The 15,752-nt window shown below is 40.8% G+C and overlaps 1 protein-coding gene and 2 gene segments (V, D, J or C); all 3 read left to right on the plus strand.

Moving 5' to 3' along the window:
• Positions 1–15,752, plus strand: part of LOC143960247 (uncharacterized) — a 181,753-nt gene that overhangs the window by 121,471 nt on the left and 44,530 nt on the right. Inside the window, exons 5-7 of the mRNA XM_077468627.1 lie at positions 2,822–3,142; positions 4,450–4,755; positions 5,418–5,744. Of these exons, the coding sequence (XP_077324753.1) occupies positions 2,822–3,142; positions 4,450–4,755; positions 5,418–5,744 (954 nt within the window). The remainder of the gene's footprint in view (positions 1–2,821; positions 3,143–4,449; positions 4,756–5,417; positions 5,745–15,752) is intronic.
• Positions 1–15,752, plus strand: part of LOC143960265 (immunoglobulin heavy constant epsilon-like) — a 418,829-nt gene that overhangs the window by 71,820 nt on the left and 331,257 nt on the right.
• The window catches only part of LOC143960260 (Ig gamma-2C chain C region-like), a 296,856-nt gene that overhangs the window by 70,352 nt on the left and 210,752 nt on the right, over positions 1–15,752 (plus strand).

Below are 15,752 nucleotides of genomic sequence, written 5' to 3' on the forward strand. Positions count from 1 at the left end.
AGAGACAATGGGGATCTAAACTGTAATTTGTATGTGCTAAATGTATCTTAATTTATATTTAGACTTGTTACACATATTGACATGTGAACAGTCACACAAACCATTTCATTTTCTGGTTGACGCAAAATAACAGTCATTAGGGGATTTAGTACACAGATAAAAGGTCCATATGCATGTAAGACACAAATTCCATTTATGATGTACAACTCATAGTATTTATTACCAAAATGTTTTTATTTAGGACCAAAAGACTTTCACATGTCCACTTTACGTAAGGCCAGTGCCATGAGTGCCAGTGTGTGATTAACAAAAAAAAAAGTTAATGTGGCACAGCATTACCTAATTGCTACAATTCCCACATAGTAACTGCAGCTAAAAATAACAAATTAGAATTTGGAGCCCAGTAAAAATAAAAATGGGTTTACCATGTCTCCCCTGGATGTAATAGAGAGCTGCTTTTGAAATTGTTGTGAACAGCGGGATGTGTTACACATGTGGTGGTCCTGCCTGAGATTGGTTGGGTTTTGGTCTAATGGGTTTGGCCTTCTTCAAACCCTATTTCATGTGACAGTGTGCAAGGATGCCCAGTTGGCCCTTCTGCATTGCCCCTTACCAGGCCTGTATGCTTACCAACAAAATGTATTTCTTTATCTTAAAAAGAATATAGCCCAGGCCTGAAAGACCCCAAGTGTTGCCTTCCAGGGGGTGAGGGCACTGATGTGCTGCATGTAATAGAAAAAAGTGAAGAAAAAAACAGTGTGGGGGTCCCCCCAATCCATACCTTTGGGTCCCCATGCCAACATTTTAAAAATGGTGCGGGGTACCAACAAAAATCTATACCAGACCCTTATGTGTGTGCATATGAGTATGTAGCCTGGCAGGACAAGAAAGGGGGGGCGGGTGAGTGCCCCCCTCCTGAATCATACCAGGCCACATGCAATCAACATGTGGCCTGGTATGGTTCAGTAGGGGGTATACTCGCTTGCCCCCCACCCCTTCCTGACCTGCTGGGATGCATGCTCAGATAAGGGTCTGGTATTGATTTTGGGGGGACCCCATGAGTTATTTTTTTTAATTTTGGCATGGAGTTCCCCTTAAGATCCATACCAGACCTGAAGGGCCTGGTATGGTTTGCGGGTGGACCCCTAAGCCTTTTTATTTTACATTTTTGTATTGCAGGCAATGGTATTGTATTGCCGGCTATTTAAACGTAATTTTTTTTCTTTATAAACATCAGTTTTGCTGCAGCAGGTTCTATTCATGGTACAGATGTGGCACTTTACAGGCAGACTAAGGGGACACTCCAGGCACTATATTTAAAGGAATTTTTCATTTTTATTGTTTCATTTTAAGCATCCTTAAAATCACTGCTCCTGGAAAAACGACCTTTTAAAAAAAAACATTTTGCATTGATACATGTCCCCCAAAGCAGTACCCGGACCCCCATACCCTTTTTATGGCCAATAACTGGTATATAAGACTTCAAAATGGGCATTTTTGATTTTTTAAGTTCAGGTCCCATAGACTTTAATTCGTAGTTCAGGTCCGAACTTTTGTGATGTTCGAGAGTTCTGGGGCAAAACTAACCGGAGGGTGTTCAGCCCAACTCTATTGTTTGGTAAAGACCCTACAAGAAAGAAGAGGTATTCTCACAGTAATTACTTTGTGCCTGCAATGTGCATTGAAACAGGCACACATGTCACAGTAGTAAATTTACTAAGATGTTTGAACATACTATTGCTCTACAGTGACTCTAAAGTCCATTAAGGATCTCAAGTATTCTTATGCAGAAACAAAACCACATAAAGCATGTAAAAAAAGAAGATTAGACTTTAGACTTTATTTATTCAAAAAATCATCAATAAAAACAGGCACAAGGCATATTGGCAGGGAAAAAAAGGTTGACGCCTTTCACACATTAATACGTGCTTTATCAAAATCGGTGACACGGTTCACATGTTAAATACGTGCTTTGTCAAAACCGTACACAGTTAAACATGTAAGACAGCTTAAACTTTCTTTTCCACTGCCAATATGCCTTGTGCCTGTTTTTATTGATGATGTTTTGAATAAAGAAGCTTTTATTTGCATTATATGGGTGCGCAGCCGTCCAATCTTCTTTCTTCATATGTACTCTGCAGTAACGACAGGGCGTGCACCCCATGCATAGCTGGATTGCAGACACCATTATTGCCGGTTCACCTGGAGCAGCAGGATTGTTTTTAAACATAAAGGATGTACAGGCATACCCCACTTTTAAGTACACAATGGGGTTTATTTACTAAAGCTGGAAAGTGAAAAATCAGGCTCACTTCTGCATAAAAACCAATGAGCTTCTAACCCCAGCTTGTTCAATTAAGCTTTGGTAATAAAACCTGGAAGCTCATTGGTTTCTATGCAGAAGTGAGCCTGATTTTGCACATTCTAGCTTTAGTAAATAAACCCCATTATGTACTTAAAAGTGGGGTATTCCTGTACTGATATAATTAAAAGCATATTGTACTCAATGTGCTGGAGGTATCACAATCCACATGCACAGGTGTGCGTATATACACAATGCATGCTGCTGCTTGAGAAAAAGATAAATGATACATGCTCATAGATTTGATGCCATTTTTGCCCTTACAGCATGGTATTTGTTTGTTTTCTATCGGAGCTGCTGCTATAATGACCACAGTGCGTTGTGTTTTAGTAAATTGTACTTAATAAATGAGACTTGCTGTGTATGGAAGGCCTGTCACAATACAAATATATTAGTATGAGCAATTGAATTGCTGTGTAGTCACTATAGATTATCATTGCACACTGTTTTATGTTGCAGCTCTTGAAGATATCAAGCCAAAGTCCCCAAGTATTAACATTCTAGCATCTTGTTGTGATGGAAATGAAGCAGGCATGGTGACATTGATGTGCATAATCTCTAATTTCTGGCCCCAGAATATTTTGGTAAAATGGTTACAGAATGGAAGCCTCTATAAAGAGGACACTGCCTCTGTCCACCCAATGCTTGACAGAAATGGAAATTACTTTGCTACAAGCACATTGAATGTTTCCAGGGAAAGCTGGTATAAGGAAGAGCCATACACCTGTGAGGTTACCCACCAGAAGATAACACTTCAGGCGAATACAAGTATATGTAAAGGTAATAGCCTTATTATTATTACTATTATTATTATTATTATTATACAGGATTTATATAGTACCAACACTTTGTGCAACGCTTTACAACATGAGGTTAGACAGTACAGTTACAATACAATTCAATACAGGAGGAATCAGAGGGTTCTGCTCATTAAAGCTTACAATCTAGAAGGGGAGGGTCAAGTGAGACAATAGCTGTGGGGGTGAGCTGATGAAGAAAATAAAAGTACAGTTGTTAGGTGTGGGCAGGATAGGCTTCTCTGAAAAGAAGGGTTTTCAGGGATTGTCTAAAAGCAGACAGAGTAGGAGATATGTATTGGGTCACTCTACTTTTACACCGTGAGATTTTATTGAAAATATCATTGAAAATATCCCCCCAAATAACTGTATGAGAAAGAGCAGTAGTTCAAAATTTCAGCTAAAGGATATTCCTAAATGCATAATGTGGCGTGTTTTCCTGTGGAGGACTTCCGTATATGTGCTTAGATGTGCTGCAGATCTCTGCCAAGTCCCAAAGACATGGCAGATATCTGCAGCACATCAGCAATGGCAGAGCTGAACAGTGGGGACAGGACCAAAAGAACACTGAACTGAAGTTCCGCTTTAAAGTGGTTGTAAACCCTTACAAACCACTTTGACCTACAGGTAAGCCTAGATTAAGGCTTACCTGTAGGTCCAAGAAATATCTCCTAAACCTATACGGTTTAGGAGATATTTGGCAAAGCACAGGCACCGCTGTGTACGGCACGTGCGCCGTAGACAGCGGAGCGCAGGCACACTGAGCACGCTGCTGTCAACGGCGATATGCTGCGAGTGGCAGCTCCCGTGCAGCAGGTGTGGGAGTGACGTAATCGTGGCTTCGGTGAATGACAGCGGCGTGCTCAGTGCGCCTGCGCGCACTGAGCACACCGCTGTCAACGCCGATATGCCGCGAGTGGCAGCTCCCGTGCGCATGCGTGGGAGTGACGTAATCGTGGCTTCGACAGCGCCGGAGCAGAGAGACCCACCGAGAAGATAGAGGCTCCGTACACAAGGGGACAGCGGTGACTTCGCTGAGTCCTGTGTCAGTTAAGTGACACATAGTGGACTACTATGCAATGCATAGTAGTCCATTATGCTTTACATTTGTATGGAATCAAAAACCCATCAGGGTTTACTTCCTCTTTAAGTTTCACAAACCACCTATGCCTGAATGTGTCTAAAATGTCTTACAATGGCTACATTATTGATTTATTTATTTATCTGATAAAAATGTATGTGATAAATATGAAGGGAAACCTGTCCTAAAACATGTCTCTCTGTCCCCAGCATGCCAATCAATCTTTGTCACGCCAATTGTGGAAGTAGAATTACCATCCAGAGAAGATTTTCTAAATGACAATGCTACTATAACATGCTCAATTCTAAGCACCAAACCAGATGCCAATCAAGTATATTTAATGTTTGATGGCAAAAAATCAAAGAAGAACAGAATAACCGTTCGCAATGGGAACAATCAAAGGGTCAAGCACAGTTACAAGGTTACTGATAAAGAATGGGAGCCAATCAAGGAAATATCCTGTGTTGTGAAGCAGCCTTGCTCTATGTCAGATATTCATGTAAAAAGAAATAAAAGTGAGTATATTGTACAGTCAACATTTGGCAAATGGCAAACACCAAAACGAATTAACCACTTCAGCCCCAGAAGATTTTACCCCCTTCCTGACCAGAGCACTTTTTGCGATTCGGCACTGCTTCGCTTTAACTGACAATTGCGCGGCCGTATGACGTGGCTCCCAAACAAAATTGACGTCCTTTTTTTCCCATAAATAGAGCTTTCAATTGGTGGTATTTTATCACCCCTGCGGTTTTTATTGTTTGCGCTATAAACCAAAAAAAGCAACAATTTTGAAAAAAAAACGCATTATTTTTTACATTTTGCTATAATAAATATCTCCTAAAAATATATAAAAAAACATTTTTTTTCCTCAGTTAGGCCAATACGTATTCTTCTACATATTTTTGGTAAACAAAAAAAAAATAATAAGCCTTTATTGATTGGTTTGCGCAAAAGTTATAGCGTTTCAAAATAGGAGATCGTTTTATGGCATTTTTTTAATAATTTTGTTTTTTACTAGTAATAACAACCATAATGGGTTTCCTCTGAATTAATTTTGCATAATACATCAGACCTGCTATGTATAGACAGCTTATTACAATGCTGAAATATTAGTATGAACAATTGAATGGTTGTGTGGCTGCTATAGATTATCATTGCACACTGTTTTATGTTGCAGCGCTTGAAGATATCAAGCCAAAGTCCCCCATTATTAACATTCTAGCATCTAGTTGTGATGGAAATGAAGCAGGCATGGTGACATTGATGTGCACAATCTCCAATTTCTGGCCCCAGAATATTTTGGTGAATTGGTTACAGAATGGAAGCCTCTATAAAGAGGACACTGCCTCTGTCCACCCAATGCTTGACAGACATGGAAATTACTTTGCTACAAGCACATTGAAAGTTCCCAGGGAAAGCTGGTATAAGGAGGAGTCATACACCTGTGAGGTTACCCACCAGAAGAAAACATTTCAGGCCAATATAAGTACCGGTATATGTAAAGGTAAGGAGCCTTATACTAGATATGTTTTAGTACATTCCTAATTGTATAATGCATTACATTCTATTCTGCATACAAACACACGGCATGTACTGAAATAAGCATGCAAGTGTGCTTATTCCTGTGCACTTAACAATTGCCATGAGCAAGAAGTTATTAAGCTAATATAGCAGTGCACATCAAGTGACATAGAAGTGCTTGTGCATTGCTTTGTCCAAAAAAGCTTTCTTTTAACAACTTCAGCTCCGGAAGGATTTACCCCCTTCCTAACCAGAGTACTTTTTATGATACTGCACTGTGTCGCTTTAACTGACCATTGCGCGGTCATGCGACATTGCATCCTAACAAAATTAACGTCCTTTTTTCCCCACAAATAGAGCTTTCTTTTGGTGGTATTTAATCACCTTTGCGCTTTTTAATTTTTTCTGCTATAAACAAAAAAATGCAACAATTTTGAAAAAAAAAAGCAATATTCTTCACATTTTGCTATAATACATATCCCCCAAAAATATATAAAAAAACAAACGTCTTTCTCAGTTTAGGCTGATATGTATTCTTCTTGGTAAAAAAAGAAATCACAATAAGCGTATATTGATTGGCTTGTGCAAAAGTTATAGGGTCTACAAAATAGCGGATAGATTTAGGGCATTTTAATTTTTTTTTTTTTTTTTTTTTTTAGTAATGGCGGCGATCTGCTATTTTTATCGTGACTGCAACATTATGGCTGACACATCGGACACTTTTGTACGCCCATTTGCCCAGCCGTGCCATTGTGCCGACGTACATTGTCGTGCGCTGGTCGGCAAGGGGTTAAAGTCTACTAAAGAGACCCTGCCACCACTAGACTTTCTTAGTGAAATGCACTTTTAAATTATACAATTATACAGTAACAGACATGAACAACCCTTGTTTCCAAGGGCCATGTCTGCTTTGAATTGTTCTATGCAATTCAACACTTTACTATAAGCTGCAGCAAAAAAATGAAATAATAAATATAATAAAGCACAGTAATGTGCTCTGAGCACAGTAAATATGTTAGAGCTTGTTCACACTTGTCTAAATTTCTAACACTTAAAGTAGACCTTTAAACTTTCCATCTATTAAATCTTCTGCCCTTGTTGTTTTAACTTTGGATAGTAAAACATTTTTTCCTGCCAGTAAATACCTTATACAGCCCACTTCCTGTTTGTTGTCTGGTCATTAGCCTAGGCTTATGACGTAATGCTCAGCTCTCTCTCTCACTCTTAAGAGAGTTTGCAAGGAAGGGGCGGGGGGGTGAGTCATAAGAGGGCCAATGATAGCTGCAGGGCTGCAGAGCTGGAGGTGCGCCTCTTTGTGTCCTTGTAAATCCAGGAAGTGGACAGGCAGCAGCTTCAGCTGCCCACAGTTAAAATGGATGCCGCCAGACTCAGTGGAAGGAGATTTCTGCAGCATATTTGGCAAGTACAGAATCACAGTATATATAAAATAATATGCAAAGTGGTTGGAGGGAAGTTTCAGAATAGCAAAGATGTTTTTATTACAAATTATGTGAGCAGACTGCAGTTCCTCTTTAACAAACGCTCCTATAGTGTTTGTATGGCATTAGTATGGGATTCAGACTGTATCAATGAGCTTTAATATGGGGCATTTTACAAGTGTTATAAAAGTTCCCTAAACACCCTCTTTTCAGTTTTGAAGCATTTGATGAGCGTTAAGGCACATTAAAACTGCTCCACAATGGAAAGTGACAGAAATAAACACATTTTACTGCCCTGCAACCGCAATGCAACCACACCGACTGCCAGATCGTTTGCTGAGCTTTAACAAAGACTTTAATGGAAGGCGTTGAAGGGCTTCAATCGCTTCCTGACTTTACTGACTTTAGTCTTTCATTTTGAAGCAAAGTGACACGGCACTAACGCTTCATGTTTTTAAACGTGAACAGCACTATGTGCAGTCTGCGGTATCATTTGCATAGGCAATGTTTTTAACACCCCTCAAATGCCTTCTTTTAACGCCAGTGTGAACCCAGCCTAAAACTGTTGATTGAGAAAAGAAGAGCCCTGTCATATGAAGGCCCATGTCAGAGAGAACTCTGCGAGACACTGCTGGTTACAAGCCCCAAGCATATTTTTGAGAATAGAGTACTTTGTGTATAGTACATATAGTACATATCTTAATGATATAGTATATCGTACAGTACACATGCCTCTGGGAGAAGTTTTTAACCACTTCCCGCCCTGCCTATAGCAAAATGACGGCCAGGCGGTAGTTCAGTTATCCTGACTGTGCGTCATATGACATCCTTCAGTATAACAGCCCCCTTGGGGGCTCGCACAGCGGCGATCGGTGGTGCGATGTGTCAGTCTGACACACCGCTACACCGATCTCAGTAAAGAGCCTTCGGCGGATTGGACACGGCTAATCACAATGTAAACAGGAAAAGCCATTGATCGGGTTTTCCTCACTCGCGTCTGACAGACGCGAGTAGAGGAGAGCTGATCTGCGGCTCTTCTGACAGGAGGGTCTGCACTGATTGTTTATCAGCGCAGCCCTCCCCCCCTCTCGGATGCCCACACTGGACCACCAGGGAAGCCACCAGGACCCCCGGGGAAGCCCCCAACATGTGGATGGCCAGGTACATCCCCCATGGCCATCCACATGTGCCCAATGTGCCCAATCTGTGCAAATTAGTGCCCACAAATGGGCACTGACTGGCACCATAGAGTAATAGATAAATTGATTAATGCCCAGGAAATGCCACTTATCAGTGTCATCAGTGTCCATCAGTGCCACCTATCAGTGCCCATCCATGCACATCAGTGCCCATCTGTGCCACCTATCAGTGCCACCCATAAGTACCCACCAGTGCCGCCATAAGTAACCATCAGTGCTGCCTAGGAGTGCCCATCAGTGCCACTTATGAGTGTCCATCAGTTCCACCCATGAGTGCCCATACCAGTGCCACCTATCAGTGCCCATCTGTGCCACCTATCAGTGCCCATCAGTGTCGCCTATCAGTGCTCATCATCAGTACCACCTCATCGGTGCCCATCAGCACCGTCTTATCAGTGCCCGTCACTGAAAAATAAAACGTATTTACAAAAAAATTTACAGAAACAAAGAAAAACTTGTTTTTTTTTCAAAATTTTCGGTATTTTTTTTATTTGTTATGCAAAAAATAAAAATCGCAGAGGTGATCAAATACCACCAAAAGAAAGCTCTATTTGTGGGAACAAAATGATAAAAAATGTGTATGGGTACAGTGTAGCATGACCACGCAATTGTCATTCAAATTGTACAGCACTGAAAGCTGAAAATTGGCCTGGGGGCGGGAAAATGTCTAAGTGCCTGGTATTGAAGTGGTTCAATTTGTATAATAAAGTAAACAGTGCATGTGTGGACATTCAAGACATTTTCTGTATTAATTATATACATATGTGAATTATGTGTAAATGACAAATGAAACAACTAATCATTAAATGTTTAGCCCTTTTAACCACTTTCAGACCGGACCATTTTGCTGGCTTAAGACCAGACCACTTTTTGCGATTCACTGCGTCGTTTTAACTGACAATTGCGAGGTCGTGCGACTTGGCTCCCAAACAAAATTAATGTCCTTTTTTCCCCACAAATAGAGCTTTCTTTTGGTGGTATTTGATCACCCCTGCGGTTTTTATTTTTTACGCTATAAACAAAAATAGAGCGACAATTTTGAAAAAAACGCATTATTTTTTACTTTTTGTTATAATAAATATCCCCCAAAAATATATATAAAAAAATTTCCCTCAGTTTAGGCCGATACGTATTCTTCTACATATTTTTGGTAAAAAAAATCGCAATAAGCGATTATTGATTGGTTTGCGAAAAAGTTATAGCGTTTACAAAATAGGGGATAGTGTTATGGCATTTTTATTAATAATTTTTTTTACTAGCAATGGCGGCGATCAGCGATTTTTTTAGAGACTGCGACATTATGGCAGACACATCAGACATTTTTGACACATTTTTGGGACCATTGTCATTTATACAGCAATCACTGCTATACAAATGCAGTGATTTCTGTGTAAATTACACTGGCAGTGAAGGGGTTAACCAGGGGGTTCCTAGGGGCATGCTACTAACTGTGGGGGGCTGGGCTTTGTTTTAGTGAACACTGATCTCTGCTCCAATCACATGGAGCAGAGATCAGCGTCACTTGTTGCTAGGCAGAACAGGGAGATGCTGTTTACAACGGTATCTCCTCGTTCAGCCGCCCCGTGAGATGATCGCGGGTATACCCGCGGCGATCGAGTCTGCGGGACCCACGACCAGACTCCCGGGGGTCCCGACCAGCATGCAAGCACGCCGGCAGCGGTGCGCATGTGATGGCAGGGCGGAATTGAAAAATGGACGTACCAATATGCCTGCCCGTGCCATTCTGCCAAAGTACATCAGCGCGCGCCGGTCGGGAAGTGGTTAAACCGCATTAGTTGTCGTATATATACATCACCTTGGGACACAAGCTTATGAATTTGGCAAAAAAGTTGTCTCATTAATTATGTTAGTAAAGCAATACATATTTTTCAGGGAAAGCAAAAATTCTTTTGGCAATATAATGTCTTGCAAAAATTATTGTATATTCCTTTTAAAGCAAAGCCAAAACAGCTTGACAAGTGTTCATTTTAAAACAACAGCAGACAAAGTGTGCATCTTGATTGGTCCCATTCATAAAGAGACTAAAATTAGGCAGAGCCCTGGCAAAGTTTATGACATACAAAATCAAGTCTTAAAAAAAAAGAAATTGTGTATGGCTTTGTAATGCAATGCTGCAAAAATGAATAAACAAAACAAATAAAAATGAAAATAAAAATTTAAATAGTAAACATGCAAAATGTGTACCAAGGCTGGGAGCCAGGGCCTTAAATAGACTCTGCCTGACCAAAGATGGCTGCTAGAGTCACATGGGGAAGCAGCATCCAATTGGATAGTTTCCTCAGTGACCCAGGAAACCATAGAAGAACCTCTCTCCTGTTCCTCTTGACTTCCTCTCCAGCTGCAATGCAGCTGCACCCCAGCGGTACCTGCAGTGGAGAGAGTAGAATGCATTCTTGAATAATGCTGACATGTTAAATTCGTAATAAACAGTTTTTTGTGTTTAACTTGAACTTTTAACCACTTGACCACTGGGCACTTAAACACCCTTAATAACCAGACCAATTTTCAGCTTTCAGTGCTCTCACAATTTGAATGACAATTACTCGGTCATGCAACACTGTACCCATCTGAAATTTTCGTCCTTTTTTTCCCACAAATAGAGCTTTCTTTTGGTGGTATTTGATCACATCTGCGTTTTTTATTTTTTGTGCTATTAATGAAAAAATACCGAAAATTTTGTAAAAAAAAGCATTTTTCTTCATTTCTATTAAAATTTTTTGCAAATAAGTAATTTTTCTTCATAAATTTGGCCAAAAATGTATACTGCTAAATGTCTTTAGTAAAAATAACCCAAATTAGTGGATATTATTTATTCTGCGTGAAAGTTATAGGGTCTAAAAGCTATGGTGCCAATCACTGAAAATGTATCAATTTGATCACAGCTGATGTACTGACAGTCTATCTCATTTCTGGAGACCCTAACAAGCCAGTAATGTACAAAAACCCCCCAAATGACCCCTTTTTGGAAAGTAGACATTCCAAGGTATTTAGTACGTGGCACGGTTAGTTTTTTGAAGTTGTAATTTTTTCCCACAATTCTTTGCAAAATAAAGATTTTTTTTATTTTAATTTTTTTTCACACCAAATTGTCATTTTACCAGGCTATTTCTCTCACACGGCATATACATTCCACAAATGAAACCCCAAAATACATTCTGCTGCTCCTCCTGAGTACGGTGATACCACATGTGCGAGACTTTTATACAGTCTGGCCACATACACAGGTCCAACATTGAAGTAGCAACTTCAGGCGTTCTAGGAGCATAAATTACACATCTAATATCTCAACCACCTATTACACTTTTGAAGGCCCTGGAGCGCCAGGACAATGGAAACACCCACAAAGTGACCCCATTTTGGAAAGCTGACACCCCAACGTATAATCTATGAGGCATAATGAGTCTTTGGAACGGTTCATTTTTTTCATAAAGTTTTTGGAAATTGTGGAAAAAAAATGAAAATGCATTTTTTTTTACTAAAAGTTGTCCATTTATAAGATATTTCCAACACATAGCATGTACATAGCAAAAATGACACCCCAAAATATATTCTGCTACTCCTCCTGAGTATGGTGATACCACATGTGTTAGACTTTTACACAGCCTGGCCACATACACAAGTCCAAAATTGAAGTAGCAACTTCAGGCGTTCTAGGAGCATAAATTACACATCTAATACCTCAACCACCTATTACACTTATGAAGGCCCTGGAGCACCAGGACAATGCAAACGCCCACAAAGTGACCCCATTTTGGAAAGCTAACACCCCGACGTATAATCTATGAGGCATAATGAGTCTTTGGAATGGTTCATTTTTTCCCCAAAGTTTTTGGAAATTGTGGAAAAAAATGAAAATGCATTTTTATTTACTAAAAGTTGTCCATTTATAAGATATTTCCAACACATAGCATGTACATAGCAAAAATGACACCCCAAAATATATTCTGCTACTCCTCCTGAGTATGGCGATACCACATGTGTTAGACTTTTACACAGCCTGGCCACATACACAAGTCCAACATTGAAGTAGCAACTTCAGGCGTTCTAGGGGCATAAATTACACATCTAATACCTCAACCACCTATTACACTTATGAAGGCCCTGGAGCACCAGGACAATGGAAACGCCCACAAAGTGACCCCATTTTGGAAAGCTAACACCCCGACGTATAATCTATGAGGCATAATGAGTCTTTGGAACGGTTCATTTTTTTCCCAAAGTTTTTGGAAATTGTGGAAAAAAATGAAAATGCATTTTTTTTTACTAAAAGTTGTCCATTTATAAGATATTTCCAACACATAGCATGTACATAGCAAAAATGACACCCCAAAATATATTCTGCTACTCCTCCTGAGTATGGCGATACCACATGTGTTAGACTTTTACACAGCCTGGCCACATACACAAGTCCAACATTGAAGTAGAAACTTCAGGCGTTCTAGGAGCATAAATTACACATCTAATACCTCAACCACCTATTACACTTATGAAGGCCCTGGAGCACCAGGACAATGGAAACGCCCACAAAGTGACCCCATTTTGGAAAGCTAACACCCCGACGTATAATCTATGAGGCATAATGAGTCTTTGGAACGGTTCATTTTTTTCCCAAAGTTTTTGGAAATTGTGGAAAAAAATGAAAATGCATTTTTTTTTACTAAAAGTTGTCCATTTATAAGATATTTCCAACACATAGCATGTACATAGCAAAAATGACACCCCAAAATATATTCTGCTACTCCTCCTGAGTATGGCGATACCACATGTGTTAGACTTTTACACAGCCTGGCCACATACACAAGTCCAACATTGAAGTAGAAACTTCAGGCGTTCTAGGAGCATAAATTACACATCTAATACCTCAACCACCTATTACACTTATGAAGGCCCTGGAGCACCAGGACAATGGAAACGCCCACAAAGTGACCCCATTTTGGAAAGCTAACACCCCGACGTATAATCTATGAGGCATAATGAGTCTTTGGAACGGTTCATTTTTTCCCCAAAGTTTTTGGAAATTGTGGAAAAAAATGAAAATGCATTTTTTTTTACTAAAAGTTGTCCATTTATAAGATATTTCCAACACATAGCATGTACATAGCAAAAATGACACCCCAAAATATATTCTGCTACTCCTCCTGAGTATGGCGATACCACATGTGTTAGACTTTTACACAGCCTGGCCACATACACAAGTCCAACATTGAAGTAGCAACTTCAGGCGTTCTAGGAGCATAAATTACACATCTAATACCTCAACCACCTATTACACTTATGAAGGCCCTGGAGCACCAGGACAATGGAAACGCCCACAAAGTGACCCCATTTTGGAAAGCTAACACCCCGACGTATAATCTAGGAGGCATAATGAGTCTTTGGAACGGTTCATTTTTTTCCCAAAGTTTTTGGAAAATGTGGACAAAAATATTTTTTTTTACAAAAAGTTGTCCATTTATAAGATATTTCTAACACATAGTATGTACATAGCAAAAATGACACCCCAAAATATATTCTGTTACTCCTCCTGAGTATGGCGATACCACATGTGTGAGACTTTTCCACAGCCTGGCCACATACAAAGGCCCAACATTGAAGTAGCAACTTCAGGCGTTCTAGGAGCATAAATTGTGCAGCCAATTTCCTTACAATCTATCACATTTTTGAAGGCCCTTCATATTTCTAACATAGCACGTACATACCAATAATTACACCCTAAAATACATTCTTCTGAGTAAGGGGTAAACAAAAAAAATTACCTGTGGTTTTAGTAGTCCAATTGTCCGCAGGAGAGCCCTGATCCAGGCAGCAGGCAGGGACATGGTCAGCGACAGTAAATGGAATTGTCCAGGTAGCAGGCAGGAATATTGTCCATCCTGGGAGTAAGCAGGGACATGGTCCGAGTAGCAGGCTATGAAATAATGGGGACAGGGGTAGAGGCTTCTCCCGCCCAAATCTCTTTGAAGCCTCCGAGTCTCCAGACCCTAATCCGGGAATGAGAAAACTAAAAAATTAGTTTTCTTCACCCAGAAAACAATTCTGGAGCCCCTCACATATGTGAGACCCCTTTGTTCCCACTAGCCTAGCAGGGTAAAAGATCAATCCAAGAGGCAGGCAAAAAACGTGGTCAAACAGTCCATGGTCAGTTCCAGAGCAGGCAGAGGTAGGTACAGTTTAGCGTTAGGCAGAAGCATGGTCGTATAACAGGCCAGGGTCAGTTCCGGAGAAGGCAGAAGTATGTTTAGCGTTAGGCAGAAGCTTGGTTGTATAACAGGCCAGGGTCGGTTCCGGAGAAGGCAGAGGTACGTTTAGCGTTAGGCAGGAGCTTGGTCGTATAACAGGCCAGGGTCGGTTCCGGAGAAGGCAGAGGTACGTTTAGCGTTAGGCAGGAGCTTGGTCATATAACAGGCCAGGGTCGGTTCCGGAGAAGGCAGAGGTATGTACAGTTCAGTGCAGTGGCATAAGGGGTGTGGAGGAAAATGACAGGAAATTAGGTTTACCATACTTCCCTAATAATGTAGAGAAGTATGGTAACGGCGGAAGCATTCACCTATACAGAGGCCTGGTTGGGAAGGACAATCGGGACAATAAAACGTGGTGTCTCTTCTAATTCCTCCTCTGGAGCACACCCGGCATTTCTTCTGATGCCTGTAGCCTGTTTCGGGGAGGGGGATTTTGTCAGGAAAGTGGCGCTCGTGGAGTCTGCTCACACAATCAGAGCGAATAGTTTCTGGTGGGCCTTCAGGGTACAAAAGGGCGGAAATAACTTCTTCTTGGTAGTACAGATAGGATACGGGGTTCTCTGTAGATTTTTGGTAAAGGACATAAGTGTTATACATGGCCAAACTGAAAAGATAAATGGACACTTTTTTATACCAGTGGCGGGATTTTCTTGTGGGAAGGTAGGGTTCAATCATCTGATCGTTAAAGTCCACTCCTCCCATAAACAAATTGTAATCATAGATGCAGGCTGGTTTCTGGATTGGACCGTTTCTTCTGGAGACTTCTATGTAGGTGTCATTATGTATTGTCGTCAGCATGTGGACGTTTCGTTTGTCCCTCCACTTGACAGCCAATAGCTCTTGGTTCCGCAAAGATGCTGTCTCCCCTCGTTGTAGCCTTTCATTGACTAGTTTTTGCGGGAAGCCCTTTCTATTGGCTCTCACTGTACCACATGCTGGGGTGTCTCTCCGGTGAAGATTGCGGAAGAGGGGCAAGCTCGTATAAAAATTATCCACATAAAGATGGTATCCCTTTCCAAAGAGTGGATAGACAAGCTGCCAGACCACTCTTCCGCTGGCTCCAATGTAGTCTGGGCATTCAGGGGGGTGCAGT

Source organism: Lithobates pipiens, unplaced genomic scaffold, assembly GCF_037356315.1.
Source record: "Lithobates pipiens isolate NorthernLeopardFrog02 unplaced genomic scaffold, aLitPip1_a1.2 Scaffold_11, whole genome shotgun sequence".
Classification (NCBI taxonomy): Eukaryota; Metazoa; Chordata; class Amphibia; order Anura; family Ranidae; genus Lithobates; species Lithobates pipiens.